The 18966-nt window shown below is 43.8% G+C and overlaps 1 protein-coding gene across 1 annotated transcript in view; it reads left to right on the top strand.

Annotated features, from left to right (window-relative positions):
* Positions 1 to 18966, top strand: part of DNHD1 (dynein heavy chain domain 1) — an 86690-nt gene that overhangs the window by 27535 nt on the left and 40189 nt on the right. Inside the window, exons 7-13 of the mRNA XM_044919764.1 lie at positions 3205 to 3459; positions 3553 to 3690; positions 3824 to 3875; positions 9346 to 9611; positions 9683 to 9926; positions 18116 to 18273; positions 18756 to 18918. Coding sequence (XP_044775699.1) covers positions 3205 to 3459; positions 3553 to 3690; positions 3824 to 3875; positions 9346 to 9611; positions 9683 to 9926; positions 18116 to 18273; positions 18756 to 18918 — 1276 coding nt within the window. The remainder of the gene's footprint in view (positions 1 to 3204; positions 3460 to 3552; positions 3691 to 3823; positions 3876 to 9345; positions 9612 to 9682; positions 9927 to 18115; positions 18274 to 18755; positions 18919 to 18966) is intronic.

Raw genomic sequence — 18966 nt, 5'->3', positions numbered from 1 at the left:
ATATATATATATATATATATATATATATATATATATATATATATATACCAAAAATAAGGTTAACTACTATGAAGGGATAGAATGTGACTCTAAAAATGAAAAATAGAAAAGATTTTTAAAAAAAAAGGATTGATAAGATGTTGTTTGAAAAAGGGAATAAGAAAAGTTCAAAATAAAACAAAGAAAGAAAAAGAAAAAAGAGAAAATTAAAAAAAATTAACTTTGAAAGACTAAAGAATCATGGTAAAAACCCCATGAATTCTATGTGCAGTATTCCCCTAGCGCTGGAGTTCTGCCATTCTCATTGATCGGTAAACTTGGTCTTGGCTGGCTGTTCTCGCTGATCTTCTGGGGGAGGGGCCTGTTGCCGTGGTTCCCAAATGTCTTTGCCAGAGGTGGAATTGCCCCGCCCTTGCCTGGTTCGGGCTAAGTAATCTGCTCAGGTTTGCTCTCGGGAGCTTTTGTTCTCTGCAAGCTTTCCATACAGCTTTGGAGGCCGAGAGTGAAAATGGGGGCCTCCCAATCTCGGTCCCAGAGGAGCCGAGAACTCGGGCCCCACTCCTCAGTGCACCCCCAGAGAAAAGCAGTCAGTCACTCCAGTCTCCCCGGCCTCTGGCCGCACTCCGTGCTCACCTGGCCTGTGACCAAGCGTTTTTTATCTCTGGCACCCGACCCCCGTGTGGAGTCTTCAAACCCAGCAGATCCCTGCGCTGCGCTCCCGCGCTGCTCCTCCCTGGGGAGGAAGGGGAGTCTCCCCGGATCTGCCACTTGTTGGGTCCCTGCTGGAGGAACAGTGGCCCGACTGTGCTGCGGATCACAGTTTATGGCAACCCCGAGCTGAGAGCCCACGCCTCGGCTCCATCTCTGCAGCGGGATTCCCCGCTCTGATACCTGGGAGCTCTGCCGCACTCAGGCACCCCCGGTCTTTCTGTGACCCCGAGGGTCCTGAGACCACACTGTCCCAGCGAGTGTTCCACCCCCCGCTTAGCCACTGGAGCGAGTCCCTCAGCGGAGCTGACTTCTAAAAGTTCCGATTTTGTGCTCTGCAGCTCTATCACTTGCCAGAAGTGGCCCACAGAGGCCCTCTCCCCCACCGTCTATCCTCCGAATATCGCCTCGGATTCACTTCTCCGCACGTCCTACCTTCCAGAAAGTGGTCGCTTTTCTGTTCAGAGAGTTGCTGCTATTCCTTTCTTCGATCTCCTGTTGAGTTCGTAGGTGTTCAGAATGGTTTGATCCCCATCCAGCTGAAATCCTGGACCAGACGAAATCCAGGTCTCCTAATCCTCCGCTATCTTGCTCCCCCTGCCCACATTCCACTTATATTTTTATAACAATGTCTCTTTCATCTCTTTTTCTAAAAGCCCTAATTGCAAACCCACACTGTCACCAGCATTCCTGATCTCTCTTTCCCTACTCTGTTTTCTTTTCATAGCCCTATCACCTTTTTACATATAATATAAATTACTTACTTATTTTGTTTATTGTTATCTCTCCCCCTGCCTCCAGAAGGGTAGGGACTTTTATTTGTTTCATTCACTCCTATACCTCTAGTGCTCCTCATAGGTTATGCCATAGAGTAGTAGGTGCTCAGTGAGTGTTTTGAGTGAATGAATGTCAAGTGTGGATTTGTATCCACGTCTTTCTCCCAAGCACAATAAGAACCTTAGTGCTCTTCTGGTTTCCTTTCTCACCTCTCATCCTCTCCTCACCCTCCACCCTTCCTAGTATGCTTTATGCTTATGTTAAGATTCCCTGGAATTTAATTCCGGATGGTTGTGAGGATTCTTGTTTTGCAGCCTACTCATTTAGACTTGGCAATATGTTTTACAAATGTCTTTGCTCATCAAAGCTTCTTGTAGCTCTTGTATTCATTTTCCTCTCTCAGAAATATACTTTTGTATATTTTTTTTCAGAGAGAATCTGTGGATGGTAAATTTTGGGGGTCTTTGTATATCTAGAAATATCTTTATTCATCTCCAATCTTCAGTGATACTGTGGCTACATACAGAATTCCAGGTTTAAAAAATTTCCTCATAACTTTGAAGGTATTGAAGATGTTACCCCTCAGTGGTGAGGTTTTAAAAATGTATACTAATTATGATCTGGTATAGTAATTATTGTTGTTGTTTGTGTGGTTTTATCCTAATTGGCGCTCAGTAAGCCCTTTCAGTGTGAGTGCTACATTCTTTTTATAGTTAACTTTGGAAGTAGCTGTGCCAGGCCCTGGGTTAAGCAAAGAGAAATGAAATAAGATGTGACGAAGGCCTTCCTCAAAGAATTTGCAGTGTAGTGGACAAATCACACGAGTAACTAGGTAGTGGTGATACACTGGACTAAGGGCTACGAAGTGGGAAGCACTTAGTACAGAGGGTATTTCTAGAGCACGGAAGAGAACATCTCACCAAGTCAGAGGGCACATTTGTGCATGATGTGTAGCTTAGGCCTCGAGTGCCTTATGTCTGGGTCTCTGAAGACTGGGATTTGAACTCAGGGTGAGCGTAGAATACAATCCACACACACCAGTTAGTTCTAATCACAGGCTCTACCAGACATCAAAAAGGACAGGAGAGCGTCAGGGACAGTTGGTCCATCTGGCCAAGCATATCTTGCTGGTGTCTCCCCTCTGTCCAGAGAGGTGGCAACTGTCAGCGGCTGTGTAGGCCAAGAAACCTCCCACATGTGAGAAGGACCCACAAAGAGGCTCTTAGACTTTTACCCCACATTTCCCACCCCCGGTGGAAAGTCTCAGGAGCCAGAGACCCCTTCCACTGTCACACAAAGGAGTGTTATGCTAGTCAGCAGGCCACACCTCCCAGGCCATGTGATTGGAATCCATGTCCTGGAATTATTGTTGAGCCTTACTTATCCAGTCTTTCTCCTTTCTATGTAATCTGTGCGTTGTGAACCTCTCTGTTTACACATGCACAAATTCTATTTGAGGTCTACCCCAGGGGCTTTTTAGTAGACAGGCCTGGCCTATCAAATTAGCAGTGTGACCTCTTAATGTATGTTCTTCATTTTGCATCTTTTCTGGTCACTGAAAGATTTTGGGGGCTACTCTCTATTAAAAAGCAGCCCTCCTTGGGAATATGTAGGTGCTAGGTTTCAGGCTCTGAGACCTGCGAGTTTTGCAGAGGCCCGTGGGTAGCCTGTTTGTCCTCCATCCTCCTTCAGTTAGTTGCCCACTCTCTATGCTGACAGGTTCGTGAGGATACGTATCACATGCAGCAGGGCCTGCAGGAGCGAGTGAAAAACTGCAAGAGGATCAGGACGGACCAACGCTCCGTATACCTTCAGAGGGTAGAGTGCCAACAGCTGGAGCAGAAGCTGAAGCAGGCAGAGGCCTGGTTGCTGCGGCTGGGACAGCTGGCCCGCCTAGTAGACTACATGATTTGCCAGAGCCTTGTGTCTATCGTAGAAGAGGAGATAACCTCCTTTGTGGCCAACATGCTGCAAGTGAGGTGGTGGGTGGCATGTGGGGAGGTGGGCAGAGGTAGGCAGCAGACACTGACATGTAGCCCCCTGACCTCTCCTGGCCCTTCCTTACAGGCCCCAAGGAAGAAACCCTTTCTCTCAGCCCAGCTGGTCTTTGACAATCATGGCCAGCTGTCTCATGAGCCGTGTATTGAAAATATGATCCAGATTTTAAATGTGGGCCTGCAGTCTGTCAAGGCCTCTGTCCTGAAGGTATTCTGGATTGGGCAGGGGGCTGGCTGTAGGAATTCCCAATTCCTATCCTCTGTGTAATTAGAAGCTCTCAGCCTGGTCTGAACCCTCACTGGTTTCCATTTCTGCCCCCTCTACATACCTTGGCATGAAGGTAATGCAATCTCCAGACCTGAAGACCCCCTGCGACTCCTTGTATTCTGAAGGTATTTAAGTAAGGAGACTTAGGCAGGGGGTAGGGAGGGTGGAAGGAGGGGGACAGGCACATGCACAGTATCAAGGGCATGGCCATAGAATCAGGCCTTGGGTGTGGATGGAACAGCTGTATCTGGGTAGTGCACACAGGTGTTGGGGGCAGGGGGTTGGGGGGGGGCGTGTCTTTGCTCACTCAGGCGTGTGCTTGTGTGTATGTGTGTGCATGCAGTCGAGTGGAATGAGAGGTGTATGAAAGAATGTGAGTGAGTACATTGTCCTTCCTCTGGTCCACCCAAACTCTGTGAGGCTTTTCTCTAATGTTGTAATGGCATTTTGTTTCCTGTTAAATTTGATTGCTAAGTTAATTTGTACTTACTTGAAGAACTCTGCTTGTTCAATATTTGCTTTATTTCATACAGCTCTTTTTTATTTCATATAGGATAACCCATTAATATTACTGAGCCATTATGGTTACCAGTTATTACTGGTTATCAGTCCTCAAACTTGTGAACCACCAGGGAGGAAATATATCTTCACACTTCCTTTATTTGGAATACTAACCCAGTTACAAATAAAATCAATACAGGCATTCAGTCACATCTGACATGTAGGTGCTCCCCCCCCCCCTTAATTCAACTAGTATGTTTTCATGAAGATGATTTAAAGACATGAAGTTAATTTTAGGAAATAGGTGACAGGGTGAGGAAAAGGTTCATTGAAAGGAGTCCATGTCTTTTACAGATGACACCAATTGGGGCACATTATTTTCTCAAGTGAATCTAGGATAATGGGTAGAGACAACTGATGTTTGTTTACATGGCACAGTGGGACCAAACATGTTAGTTTACTAACCTATAACATGGGAATAAGAAGAATACCTAATTTGCAGGATTAAAAGAGGTAATATGTCTAGTGTAGTGCTCAGCACGTAGTGATACATGCTATAGATAGTAATTTCTTACTGTTACTAGTATTAAAGATAGAAATAAACCAGATATTTCACATTATGCTCCCATTTAATACTAATTCGTATTTTGGCATACTGTAGTAATTTTCTTTGAATGGCAAAACAGATAAAAACCTTAAAAATTTTATTCTAAGTTCTAATGAAAGTGAAAATGTTTACTTGCAGTGTCTTGGGTTACCCCTTCTAATTTTTTTTTCTTGGTGGGCAGCAAAGCAAAGTTTATTGGGCGATAGGCCAAAGCTCCCAAAGAGGGAGGGGACCCGAGAGGTTTGCCCACCCCTTCTACTTTTAAAAGAACACCATAGACTGATGTATTTAGGGGTGAAATGTCCTGATGCTTGTTATCTTTTTTTTTTTTTAAAGATTTTATTTATTTATTTGACAGAGAGAGACACAGCGAGAGAGGGAACACAAGCAGGGGGAGTAGGAGAGGGAGAAGCAGGCTTCCCTGAGGAGCAGGGAGCCCGATGCGGGGCTCGATCCCAGGACCCTGGGATCATGACCTGAGCCGAAGGCAGACGCTTAACCACTGAGCCACCCAGGTGCCCCATGATGCTTGTTATCTTACGTTCACATGTTTTAGAGGAAAGAGAGGAGGAAAAACAAACAAAGCAATGTGACAAAATGTTAATAACTGTTGAATCAAAGTGGATGGATAAAGGGATTTGTAGTACCTTTAAACTTCTCTACATATTTGAGATTTTTTCGGAATCAAAATTTGAAGGAAAAAAAAAGATCAGCATGGAAAATCGAAGTAATATCATGGAGGAACCAGAACCAAAGTTCTGATTTAGGGATTTTCTTAAGTTCTTTATGAAAATTGGAGTAGCATTTAATAAAAGTAAATACTGAGTAGTTAAAACACAACTAGTAGTCTTTAAGAAATGTACATCTATCTGAGAAATCTTTTACTTAAGTGAGGCAAAATTTGCATGGCATTTTAACCAAATTACAAAATGATTTTGGTGCCTCTGTGTATATTTTCAAAAATATGAAAAATCAGCCCCTTACAGTAGAAACTTACACACTGACTAGGTTCTGGTCCCTAGAAGAAGACCCAGCCTATTACTAATAAAACAGGTGCAGCATATCCTGCAGTCTTAGGCTGCATTCTCCAACATTTTCCAGAGAACAGTTTTAGTACTGGAACATTTTGCAACTAAAAAGAGATGATCAATATTGTTATCTGATGTCCTTACAATCTTATCAGGAATTTTCTGCAATTTAAAACTGGGAAATTACAATTGGATAAGATTTTTCTCATCTGGCAGGTGTCAAGTTCAGGAACTTAAAGTTTTTACATTAACTTTACCAAGATCAGTGTATCTTTTTGATATTTTATGATAAACTCTTTTGTATATGTTTTGGTTGGGATGGCTTTGAAGTTAGCTGAGAGATATAATGCAAAGAATGAACCGGTCATTATTGTATTTTTTTGCCAGGGGGCTGCATGTGGCTGGGGGCGGGGGGCGGGTGTCTTGGATGTGTGAGGCATGAACAGTATGACCAGCAAGAGAAAGAATAGAGGTAAGCAGTGTAGCAGTGAGTGGATTGATCGTTGAAAGAGAAGAGAGACTTTTTTTTTGCCACTCTGTGACTAAGAAATTCTGAAGAGATGAAGAGTTGTATAAAGATGCTTGACAAGCCACTTTGCTGCTGTGTGTAAAATGTCTGAGTGACTCATTCAAAGGAACCTACAGTGAATGTCTATATTATTTGGTTTTTCACAGTTGGATTGACATTTTAAAATGCAGCTCCACGTTGACTTTTGTGTTTCTTTGATTTAGTTGATATCAGACTTCTTATCATAAGCAAGCTTTATTTTACTCTTATGTTGGCTATGAAGTAAGTTATTAGTGATTTCCATTTTGTTTTGTTGGGATATTGCAGTCACCCAGTTGTGTTAAAAATACACTAGCTTTTCTTCCCATTGCTCAGAATCACACGTGAATTGACTGTATCGCACCATATTGCTTGAGCACTCTCGTGGGTCTTGGCACCTTGAATCACAGTTCTTCAACCTCGTCTTGTGTTTTGGAGCTCACAAAACGGAAAGTGACCAAATTCAAAGACAGAAAAGCTGTGGCAGCACCATGCTTCACAGAAATGGAAAAACTAGGTTGTCAGGAAGAGAGCCCTATCTCTCAAGTTGCTGCTTATCCTTTTATCTCAACTTCTCTCTGTGCTTCTTCCCAGTTCCCCTGACTCTCCCCTAAAACGAGCTGTCTCTGCCTCCTTTGAACTTTCTGCTCCCTTATAACTTACTTTCAAATGACTTGGGCTTTCTATGGTACCAACTCCATCCTTGACTCGATATGGTCTTTCAGTTTTCCTGTATGTGTGACTGACTTATTTCAAATTTTCAAGACCAGGAATATATTGATTCAGCCTATCCTATAGAGAGAACCACATATCCATAAGCTCTGGCAAAGGGGAATTGGGTTATGGTACAAATTAATTGGTTTTAGCTATAAGGAAAAGCAGATCCTCTAAGAAGGGTGTGTTTGGTGGAGGCTCCAATCTTCAGCTATGCTTGTATTGGCTACAAACATTCATTATGTAGGCCTAAATGTGCACGTTGGTTTTGGATAACATATTTCTGACTTAGAACTCGGTAAGCAAAAAGGGGAATTTATTGACTCCCATAACTAAGAAATACCTGGATGCAGCTAAATTCAGGCTCAGCTGGATTCAAGGCCCAGGCAATGTCATCAAGGCTTTATTTCTCTTTCTTAGTCTTTTGACTTTGCTTGTGTGTTCAAATTCTGAGTCACTGAGAATGCTTTCAGTGGAAGTAACAGAAGACCTAAGAGTAGCCTAACAATAACAACAATTATCTCACATAGCAAGAAGTCTCTAGGTAGATGCTCCCAGGGTTGGTTCAGTGGCTCAAAGATGTCATCAAGAATCAGGCTCCTTATATCCTTCCCCTACTCCTTTCTGAGGTCAGCTGTAGGTAAGGGCAAATTCTCTTAGAGGGCTGTGTGTGGCAGGGGAGGCTGAATTAGAAACGTTTTCATCCCAAGGCCTCATAGTTGCAAGACAAGCTCCAGCTCCAAGCATCCCATTCTTATGCAAGATCAGGGGAAAAGGGGAGGAACATTGTAGGGAGATCTCTCCTTGCCTGACTCTCACATTTTATCAGGAAAGGAAATCTTCCAGAAACTCCCCAGCAGACTCACTTTTATATCTCATTGTAAAAATCTAGGTCATGTGGCTACCTCCAGCAGCAAGAAGGGCTGGGAAATCAAATGGCTGACATTTCTAGTTTCTCACAGAAGATGGGCTCTTCCACTGCAGAAGAAGGGAGAAGGGAGTAGCTCTTGGGTAGTCAGCCAGTATGCCTTCCAAGGTTCCATTCTTCCATTCTCAACACGTGGCAAGCAAGAGAGTTACCAGCATTCTCTACAGCATCATTTCATACTGTATTATTTCCCTCCTAATAATTTATATTTAATAAAACCTTATTTAATTTTAGTTCTACAAGTAACAATATATTTAAGCTAACCAGCAGTCTTTATGTTGATCGGTCTCTCAGTAATTGTGTGAAGCTCATTCTCTATTTAGATTCCTTAGGAAGGGTTTGTGGGAGCAAAAATTTATTTTCCTTTTTTCCTGGATACCTGGACATTTTTTTTTTCTTGAAATTCAGTAATTTTAGTAGAATATGTCTTGTTGTTGAACACTCTGAGGCAGTGTCCTCAATTATGCTCTTTCAAAATGTAGTTTTTGCTTTTGTTTTTTAAAGATTTATTTATTTATTTGAGAGAGAGAGAGAGTACTGTGCATCTAATTTCTGAACATTTCGATGCTTTTCCCCCCTTTTTGCACAAAATTTTAACACAAATACTGAAATTGGCAATTAACCAGTTTCTAAGAAGTTAAAGGGGAAGCCAGGCTCAAGGATATTCCTTAAGACAGATACTAAGGACAGCCATGTTCAACAGCTTTGCCCACTCCTCCTCTGTTCTACAGAGGCTGGAGTTCTACGAACTACATTTCCCAGATCTCCTTGCAGCAAGGTGTTGTATGTGATTTAGGGGTGCATGGGACTTCGGTTCAGACAGAACTGAGGTAAGAGTGGGAGAGAGGCAGCGCCTATGCCTTCCATTCTGCTGGAGGCGATCGTGACAGAGGTAGTGTGCTTCTGCAGCTGGTGGTGTGGCAGTGACATCCCAATTTGCCAGGCAGCACTGAGCCATGGATGCTTAGCCTAGAGTGTTTGTTTTTCAGTTCTTCCAACTATTTGCAAACCATTTAATATTCTATAATAATTCCCTTACTGCTTATACTAAATAAATTCTGTTTTCCAAACCTGAACCCTAAATAATAAATTCCCTCAGTGGGTCTGTGTTTGTGATATAGATGTATGTGTAAACTCACTCAGGAGCAAGGAGTGTGTGTGTGTGTGTGTGTGTGTGTGTGTGTGTAATGTATACACTCAGGGAGAGACAGAGGTTGTGTGGGGACCCTGCAGGGTACTCAATGGACAATTATGGCATGTGCCCCACTAGAAGAAGATGAAGAGGAAGATTCGAACACGCAATTTGTGATGCCCAAGCTCCAGGGCCAGCCCAGCGATGCTGTGCACATCTTCTGTGGCCCGAATATAGGGTTGGTGTGGCCCTGGAAATCTCACACTATTACCGAAGCCCTAGAGGTCCGTGGGTACCGGCTACGGGGCCAGTACTTGCCCCCCAATTATAAGCAGCTGCAAGAGGATCTGGACAACAATCCTCGGATCCAGCAAGCACTGACTACGCAACAGGCCTTGCTGGAGGTGAGAAGAGAGGTTTAAGGAGGGGGGTGATGCCCACTAATTCCTGTCATAAGCACCTTGTCTATGCCTAGGGCATGCTGTGGGAGGTGAAGGAATTCTGCAGGGAACATCACTGGATGACAGGCATTCATCAGTTCCTGCAAGCCTGGGGGCCTCAGAAGCTGGAGTCCATGAGAGCTTGTCCTATCAAGAACTACGTGATGCTGGTGGGCTGCCTGAACATTTGGCAGACCCATGTCTCCAATATACCTGACAAGTTGGTCACAAAAGGCAGATTGATGCTGCTGAGCTGCCATCACATACAGTCAGAGATGGGTGAGTGCTGCTTATCCTCTTTCCTTTCCTTCCGCCTTCCTTGTCTTATCCACTTGGCCCTCCTCTGGCCTGGAATGTCCTCCAAGGACTTTTGGTGAAGGCCCCTCATTGGACCTGTAGAGCCTCCCAAAGGCCCAGGGTCCCAGGCCCTTCCCTTTGCAATTAAAGGTGTGACCATTACAGAGGATAGCCTCTATCTGTTTTGGCTCTGCTCACTCGCCATACTCTTCAGGAGTCATGTTTCTGTCACCTGACACTTTCTATTTTTCTGACCTGGAAGTAGTTTAAATCAAATGTGACTGAGAAAAATCTTAACGTACTCCTTAGGCTCGTGAGCTCAGTTTCTTTGCAGATATTCTCAGGAATCAGGAGTGCCCCTCCCCACGGATGCAGCGGAGTCAAAATTGACAGTATAATTTGCATGTATAAAAAGTAATTCTCTTTAACTGTTATGGTCTTACTCTGTAGTCGTAACTTCTGCAGATGCTGAGAGAATGTATTCCAATTGAAAGTGAAAGCATTTTTCATTTAAAGCAGCACTTAGGGTCTAATTCAGGCTATTTTGGGTATTTGATCAATTCAAAATTCATTCTACAGTTCTGGGTTGTTTTTATTCTCAAGTGCCCTCTGTTCTTCTTCCCCCGCAAGGTGGCATCTGGCATTAGAGAGGGCTGCTGGGCCGTGCGCTCTTCTTTGCTGGCTTCTGTCTGCCCTTACCAAGTGTAATACATCTCTGCCTGGCCTCGGCCCTCCTTCTAACATAGCTGTTTCTGGTGCAGCTGTGGCCTGAGCTGGTGTAACTATATGTGTTCTCTTGGCTGGTAGGAGCCCATAGTGTCTACCTTTGCTGACTTGGCCCTCCATTAGCTCCTGCTGGCTTTGCAGGCCCTTGGGATTTTAGTGAACCCTTCATCTAGTCTTCGTCTTAGGCTGGCTAGCCCCATAGCTTCTGCTTTAGGGTCCCTCACCCCGCTGCATGGAACCCATCCAGGCCCACTGGTTATTAACTTTCCATTGTCTTCTGTGTCTCCTGCCATTTGGGACTTGTGGGGAACTTGGGAGCAATATATTTGGCCCTCTCTTTGCCACAAGGCACCACACTGTGATTTCTACACTGGCATGACTATCTCATGTTGGCACATGGGTACTCTGCAGTGGTGACTTCCCGAAGTTCCACATGGAAAGCGAGCTCAAGCCCACTCTGTCATCTGTTTCCTCTTCAACCCATCTGGGTTTCCTTCTTGTCTTGGTTTCCCTCTGTCCCCGGAGTAGGCCAAGGCCCAGCTGTCGGGTCTCCCTGGGTCTCTGAGAAATCCTCTTTAAGACTTCATTTTGTTCCTGTTTTTTTCCTCCCTTCCAACAGGAAGGATGTCTCGTGCTATTGTTTACTAGCTAAAGTGTCTCTGCCTAGAAGCTGGTCTTAGAAAGGCTCACAGTGGGGTAGACCGGGAAGCCACTGATTTGTTCTTCTAGGGAACAGGAGGTGGTTCTGTTTTCTCACCTAGCTCCCAATAACCAATAGTGTCTGCTTCCTGCAAAGAGTAGATACTGTCAGACCCATGGCCTGCAGGCGTGCTTTCTTTATGAAGGTGGGTGGCCTTGGGGGGCCCTGAAAGAGCTTGCTTGAAAATGCTTGCCTGCCTTGCCCTTTGTCTTTGCTCTTCAACAGATGAAAACGGATGCCTAATTATGCATCTTTTGGGCCACAAAAATTCCCCACTCTTCCCTCCCTCCACCCCACCTAAATGTACAGGGGGTTCAGGCTGGCATGGCAGGAACAGGGAGGGCCTGTGGCTGGCCTGCTTTGTTTCTGACCCCGTTTTGGGAAGGCTTTCTCCAGTGTTGTTCGGGAAGTCTCTGTTCTTCCTCGTTGGTTAGATTCTTGGTCCTTAGTCCAAGATCAACTGGCGTCTTCAAGAACAACAGATGGAGAGAGAAAAACATGGGGTTCAGAATCCTGGGTCTGCTTTTCACTGGTTTGTGTGACCTCAGGTCCCTGGGCTTCATTCAGTTTATTTGTTTGTAACAGGGACATAATAATGCAGTCACTCACAGGGTTCTGACAAGGAAGAGTAAATGAGATATTATTTGCAATGTTTCTAGCATTGAGACAGGCATGCAGTAGGTGCTTAATTTTTTCACTTAACCTTATCCCCTTCTGTCTACCCTTATCCTTCTTGTGATCTAGTTTTGTCTGCTTATCCTCCAACTCTGTTCCTCTTCTGCCTGGGCTTCCTTGAACTGTGAATGACGTAGTCACTCTTGTGAGTTAGCGCCCATCCTTTATTCTTCCCTCTCCCGGACTCCACCACACCCAGGCTGTCACCAAATCCCTCCCATTTTCTGCCTGCTAAATCTCTCTTAAGTCTGTTTCCCATCCGTCTCTAATTTCTAACCCCCAGCAGCCCTGGTATTTCCAGCCTATCGCTGATTTAGACCGTCCCATGTCACTGTTGAGCTCCTCTCTGCCCTCACCTGTCTGCCTCTGCGGCTCTTAAAAGCAGCACCAGCCCAGCTACTGTGATGGGCCCCAGGGATCGTTTGTAAAAGGTTAAGTTCTCTTCTTGGTGTCCTCTTCAACCTCACGTGCCCCTCCAGGCGTTTCCCCCCCTCGGTTTTCTCGGTCTCAGTTCTTGGTATTGAATCCCATTGGTTACTTCCTTCAAGGCTCCAGAAGGGTCAGACCCAGTGCGTTTCAATTCTCTGTCCCTGGAACTCACTATCTCACTCTCCAGTTGCGGATGCTCATAGAGGATAAGTCAGTTTATTTTCACCCCTCACAACATAGAACAGAGTGCAGCTAGGCTGCCTGAGTTTGAATCTTGGCTCTGCCACTGTGTGATTTTTTTTTTAAGTTTTTATTTAAATTCCAGTCAGTTAACATAGAGCATAATATTAGTTTCAGGTGTACAATATAGTAACTCAACACTTCCATACAACACCCTGTGCTCATCACAGCAAGTGCCCCTCTTAGTCCCCATCATCTATTTCACCCATCCCCCCACCAACCTCCCCTCTGGTAACCATCAGATTGTTCTCTACAGCTAGGAGTCTGTTTTTCGGTTTGCCCCCCCTCCTCTTTTTTCCCCTTTGCTCTTTTGTTTTGTTTCTTAAATTCTACATATGAATGAAAGCATATGGTAATTGTCTTTCTCAGACTGACTTATTTTGCTTAACCTAATACTCTCCAGCTCCATCCATGTTGTTGCAAATGACAAGATTTTATTCTTTTTATGGCTGAATAATATTCCATTGTGTATATATACCACATCTTCTCTATCCATTCATTAATTGATGGATACCTGGGCTGCTTCCATAATTTGGCTATTGTACATAATGCTGCTATAAACATCTGGGTGAATGTATCCCTCTGAATTAGTATCTTTGTATTCTATGGGTAAATACCTGGTAGTGCAATTGCTAGATCTTAGGGTAGTTCTATTTTTAACTTTTTGAGGAATCTCCATACTGTTTTCCAGAGTGGCTGTACCCAGTCTGCATGCATTCCCACCAACAATGCAAGAGGGTTCCTCTTTCTCCACATCCTTGCCAACACTGTTGTTTCTTGGGTGCCTGGGTGGCTCAGTTGGTGAAGCCTCTGCCTTCAGCTCAGGTCATGATCCCAGGGTCCTGGGATGGAGTTCTGCATCCGGCTCCCTGTTCAGCGGGGAGTTGGCTTCTCCCTCTACCCCTGCTCGTGATCTCTCTCTCTCTCTCTCACTCTCGCTCTCTCAAATAAATAAATAAAATCTTTAAAAAAAAGAAATTTAGAAAAAAAAAGATTTGTTGTTTCTTGTGGTATTAATTTTAGCCATTCTAACAGGTGTGAGGTGGTATCTTATTGTGGTTTTGATTTGCCTTTCCCTGATGATGAGTGATGTTGAGCATCTTTTCATGTGTCTGTTGGCCATCTATCTGTATGTCTTATTTGGAAACATGTCTCTTCATATCTGCTGCCCATTTCTCAATTGGATTATTCATTTTTGGAGTGTTGAGTTTTATAAGTTCTTTATATATTTTGGATACTAACCCTTTATCAGATATATCACTTGCAAATATTTTCTTCCATTCTATAGGTTGCCATTTACTTTTGTTGATTGTTTCCTTTGCTGTGCAGAAGTTTTTTATTTTGATGAAATCCCAATAGTTCATTTTTGCTTTTTGTTTCTCTTGCCTCAGGAGTCATATCTAGTAAGAAGTTGCTCTGGCCCATGTCAGAGAGGTTATTGCCTGTGTTCTCATCTAGGATTTTGATGGTTTTCTGTCTCACATTTAGGTCTTTAATCCATTTTGAATTTATTTTTGTGTGTGGTGTAAAAAGTGGTCAACTTTCATTCTTTTGCACATAGATGTCCAGTTTTCCCAATACCACTTGTTGAAGAGACAGTCTTTTTCCCATTGGATATTCTTTTCTGCTTTGTTGAAGATTAATTGACCATGTAATTGTGAGTTTGTATCTGTTTTTTGTGCCAGTACCATACTGCCTTGATCACTACAGCTTTGTAATATAACTTGAAGTCTGGAATTGTGATGCCTCCAGCTTTTCGTTTCTTTTTCAAGATTGCTTTGGCTATTCAGGGCCTTCTGTGGTTCCATACAAATTTTAGGATTGTTTGTTTTAGCTCTGTGAAAAATGCTGTTGGTATTTTGATAGGGATTGCATTAAATGTGTAGATTGCTTTGGGTAGTATAGACATTTTAACAATATTTGTTCTTCCAATCCTTGAGCATGGAATGTCTTTCCATTTCTTTGTGTCCTTTTTAATTTCTTTCATCAGTGTTTATAGTTTTCAGAGTACAGGTCTTTCATGTCTTAGGTTAAATCTATTCCTAGGTGTCTTTTTGTTCTCGGTGCAGTTGTAAATGGGATTCATTCCTTAATTTCTCTATCTGCTGTTTCATTATTGGTGTAGAGAAATGTAACAGATTTCTGCACATTTATTTTGTATCCTGCAACTTCACTGAATTTGTTTATTAGTTCTAGCAGCTTTTTGGTGGTCTTTTGGGTTTTCTATATATAGTATCATGTCATCTACAAATAATGAATGTTTGACTTCTTCCTTGCTGATCTGGATGCCTTTTATTTCTTTTTGTTGTCTGATTACTGTGGCTAGGACTTCCAGTACTATCTTTTTCTTTTTTTTTGAGATTTTATTTATTTGAGAGAGAGTGCACAAGGAGGGGGAGGGACAGAGGGAGAAGCAGACTCCCCATTGAGTGGAGAGCCCAATGCAGGGCTCAATCCCAGGATGCTGGGATCATGACCTGAGACGAAGGCAGACGCTTAACTGACTGAGCCACCCCGGTGTCCCTCCAGTACTATCTTGAATAAAAATGGTGAGAGTGGACATCCCTGTCTTGTGCCTGACTGTAGTGGAAAGGTCTCAGTTTTTCCCCCATTTAGGATAATATTAGTTGTGGGTTTTTCATAAATGGCCCTTATTATGTTGAAGTATGTTCCCTCTAAACCTACTTTGTTGAGGGTTTTTATCATGAATGGATCTTGTACTTTGTCAAGTGCTTTTTCTGCATCTGCTGAAAAGATCATGATTCTTATCCTTTCTTTTATTAATGTGATGTATCACATTGATTCATTTGCAAATATTGAACCATTCTTGCAGCCCAGGAATAAATCCCACTTGATCATGGTGAATGATTATTTTAATGTATTATTGGATTCGGTTTGCTAGTATTTTATTGAGAATTTTTGCATCTATGATCATCAGGGATATTGGCCTAAAGTTCTCTTTTTTAGTGGTGTCTTTATCTGGCTTTGGTGTCAGGGTAGTGCTGGCCACATAGAATGAATGTAGTTTTCCTTCCTTTTCTATTTTTTGGAATAGTTTGAGAAGAATAGGTATTAACTCTTCTTTAAGTGTTTGGTAGATAACACCCAGTGCTCCATTCAGTACGTGCCCTCTCTAATACCCACCACCAGGCTAACCCATCCCCCAGCCCCCTCCCCTCTAGAACCCTCAGTTTGTTTTTCAGAGTCCATCATCTCTCATGGTTCATCTCCCTCTCCAATTTTCCCCCCTTCATTCTTCCCCTCCTGCTATCTTCTTCTTTTTTTCTTAACATATATTGCATTATTTGTTTCAGAGGTACAGATCTGTGATTCAACAGTCTTGCACAATTCACAGCGCTTACCAGAGCACATACCCTCCCCAATGTCTATCACCCAGTCACCCCATCCCTCCCACCCCACCCCCCACTCCAGCAACCCTCAGTTTGTTTCCTGAGATTAAGAATTCCTCATATCAGTGAGGTCATATGATACATGTCTTTCTCTGATTGACTTATTTCGCTCAGCATAACACCCTCCAGTTCCATCCACGTCGTTGCAAATGGCAAGATCTCATTCCTTTTGATGGCTGCATAATATCCCATTGTATATATATACCACATCTTCTTTATCCATTCATCTGTCGATGGACATCTTGGCTCTTTCCACAGTTTGGCTATTGTGGACATTGCTGCTATAAACATCGGGGTGCACGTATCCCTTCAGATCACTACATTTGTATCTTTGGGGTAAATACCCAGTAGTGCAATTGCTGGATCGTATGATAGCTCTATTCAACTTTTTGAGGAACCTCCATACTGTTTTCCAGAGTGGCTGCACCAGCTTGCACACGTACTGAATGGAACACTGGGTGTTACACACAAACAATGAATCACGGAACACTACATCAGAAACTAATGATGTAATGTATGGTGATTAACATAACATAATACAATTTTAAAAAAAAGAACAAGGCATTTGTACTCTGCAAAAAAAAAAAAAAGTAAATAAATAAATGTTTGGTAGAATTTGCCTGTGAAGCCATGTGGTCCTGGACTTTTGTTGCCATTGTGTGATGTTGATAATGTCGTTGAACCCCTCTGAGGCTCAGTTTATTAATCTGTAAAACAGGGACAATAATATTATCTACTTCAAAGAGTTTTTGTGAGGATTTAAAGGGTTAATACAGGTAAAGTAGTTGATATTGTATATGGCATGTAGTAAGCAAGCACTCTATGCTGTATTTTGTGGTATACTGCATTTCATATTTTTTTTCTTTGTCTTTTCTTTCTTCTTCTTCTTCTTTTTCTTCTTCTTCTTCTTCTTCTTCCTCTTCTTCTTCTTCTTCTTTTTTTTTTGTAAGTAGGCTCCACGTCCAGTGTGGAGCCCAGTGTAGGGCTTGAACTCATGATCCTGAGATCAAGACCTGAGCTGAGATCAAGAATCAGATGCTTAACTGACTGAGCCACCCAGGCGCCCCTGCATATCATATTTCTATATTGTATTTTGCTCTCCTGTGCATATTTTAACATCTCTGAACTTAAGAGGTGTATTATAAGTGATGGAATGTCAGATTTTAAATGGCATCGATTTTTTCTTTTTGCGTGGTATATAAAATAAATGGTGTTTCTTATAATCAGTGGTATCTTGGTGCTGTCAGTGATTTGGTGAGGGCTCATGCCAATGTTACTCCTGCCCTTGGAAACGGTGGAGTTGTTCATATCACCAAAGGCAGCCTCTAAGATTACCTTCTAGCCCCATATCCACCTGACAGCTTCTTCTTTTAATCCTTAAAAACAAAGGGCAGATTACGCATTCTTCTTGGTACCTCTTCTACTGGAGCAAAGCCACTAAGGCTCCACAAACAGAAAGCTTTCATCGCAATAGGGCATTCTGCTATTCACGAACATGTCATTCCCGTGCCTTTGCACGTGCTATTTCATCTGCTTGGCGTGGCTTTGCTCTTTGGAGCATTAGCTACTCGACACATTCAGCTCCAGTGTTCCCTCCCAGGGGAGGCCTTTCCCAGCCTCCACAGGCCTCCTCTCCTTTCACTATATCAGGCTCAGGACTTGCAGAGCATTTATCACACTGGTTTGTGATTGTCCATGTGTTTGTCTCTGCCACCATACTGTGAACTTCTGAGGGTGGGAACACTTTCTGTCTCACCCAGTCACTCTGGTCTCCTGGTGCCTGGCACAGCCTTTAGTAGCTGTGGACAGCACCAGTGAAGAGCCGCTGACCAGACACTGGGCAGGGGTCCAGTAAGTGTTCACTGAGTGAAGGAATGAATTTATGGTCTGGCTTCCCCATTACTCCTTCCCCACTCTGGACCCACAGCACTTCCCCAGCACCCCTTCTCTTTCATATAGCCCCCTACCATCTGACCCTCTCCTGTCTTCAGAATCCAAGCTGGATAGCATCAGGAAGGACATTCTCACACATGTGCAGAATGAGTGCTGGACCCTCAGTCAGCAACTAATAACAGAGCTCATGGATTTCACGGAGGTCTTCCAAACCATCAACTCAGACATTCATACCATTGCACGGTGCTCCCAGAAGGTAGGCTCTTCCTGCCTTTCCTTCCCAGCTTATCCAGGGGCCCATTTTGCTCACATGCTCAGCACACTCTTCTTCAGGTCTCTGGTGAGCTCCCAGTGGGGCTTGATGCTTTTAAACTAGGCTCACGTATGTGATCTGCCCTTACTAACTCTCACCCTGTTCTCATGGCCCTCAGTTTCCTCATGTCAGGAAGAGGCCGTGGCAAGATGAGAACCACGGTCCTGCTTTCAGAGATAGTTCTGCTCTCTGTGACAGTCAGCTAGGGATCTATTGCCCTGTCATGATTTGGTGTGGGCGGAGCTGCGCTGTCTTCACAGAGACCTGGGTCAGATGGGATCTGATCCCACGGTGCCCCTGATCCCAGTTGGGTTAATGGTGGCTGCTGGGGTCTGGATCTAGAAGGTGGGAGTGCCCCTCAGGGGTGAGCCCAGACTGGTGCGCAGGGTTGTGGGGGTGCTGGTCTCATGCTGTGGCCCCTGCAGTTGAACGAGGCCAATGAGCAGTACAACACACTGGAGGAGCGAATGGAATACATACGGTCACTCCACGAACTCATCCGGAACCACTTTAGCCTCTTTAGTGCTGAGAACGAGGCACTGGACATCTCGGTGAGAAGGCAATTCCCGAAGTCACCCATGCCTCCCAGCCCCGCCCCCCCTCCCCCCCCCCCCCCCCCCGCCCCCCCCCCCCCCC

The sequence above is a fragment of the Neomonachus schauinslandi genome, chromosome 11 (assembly GCF_002201575.2).
Source record: "Neomonachus schauinslandi chromosome 11, ASM220157v2, whole genome shotgun sequence".
NCBI lineage: Eukaryota > Metazoa > Chordata > Mammalia > Carnivora > Phocidae > Neomonachus > Neomonachus schauinslandi.
Note: the sequence above shows the minus strand (reverse complement) of the source record. Positions and strands in the feature narration are given on the sequence as shown.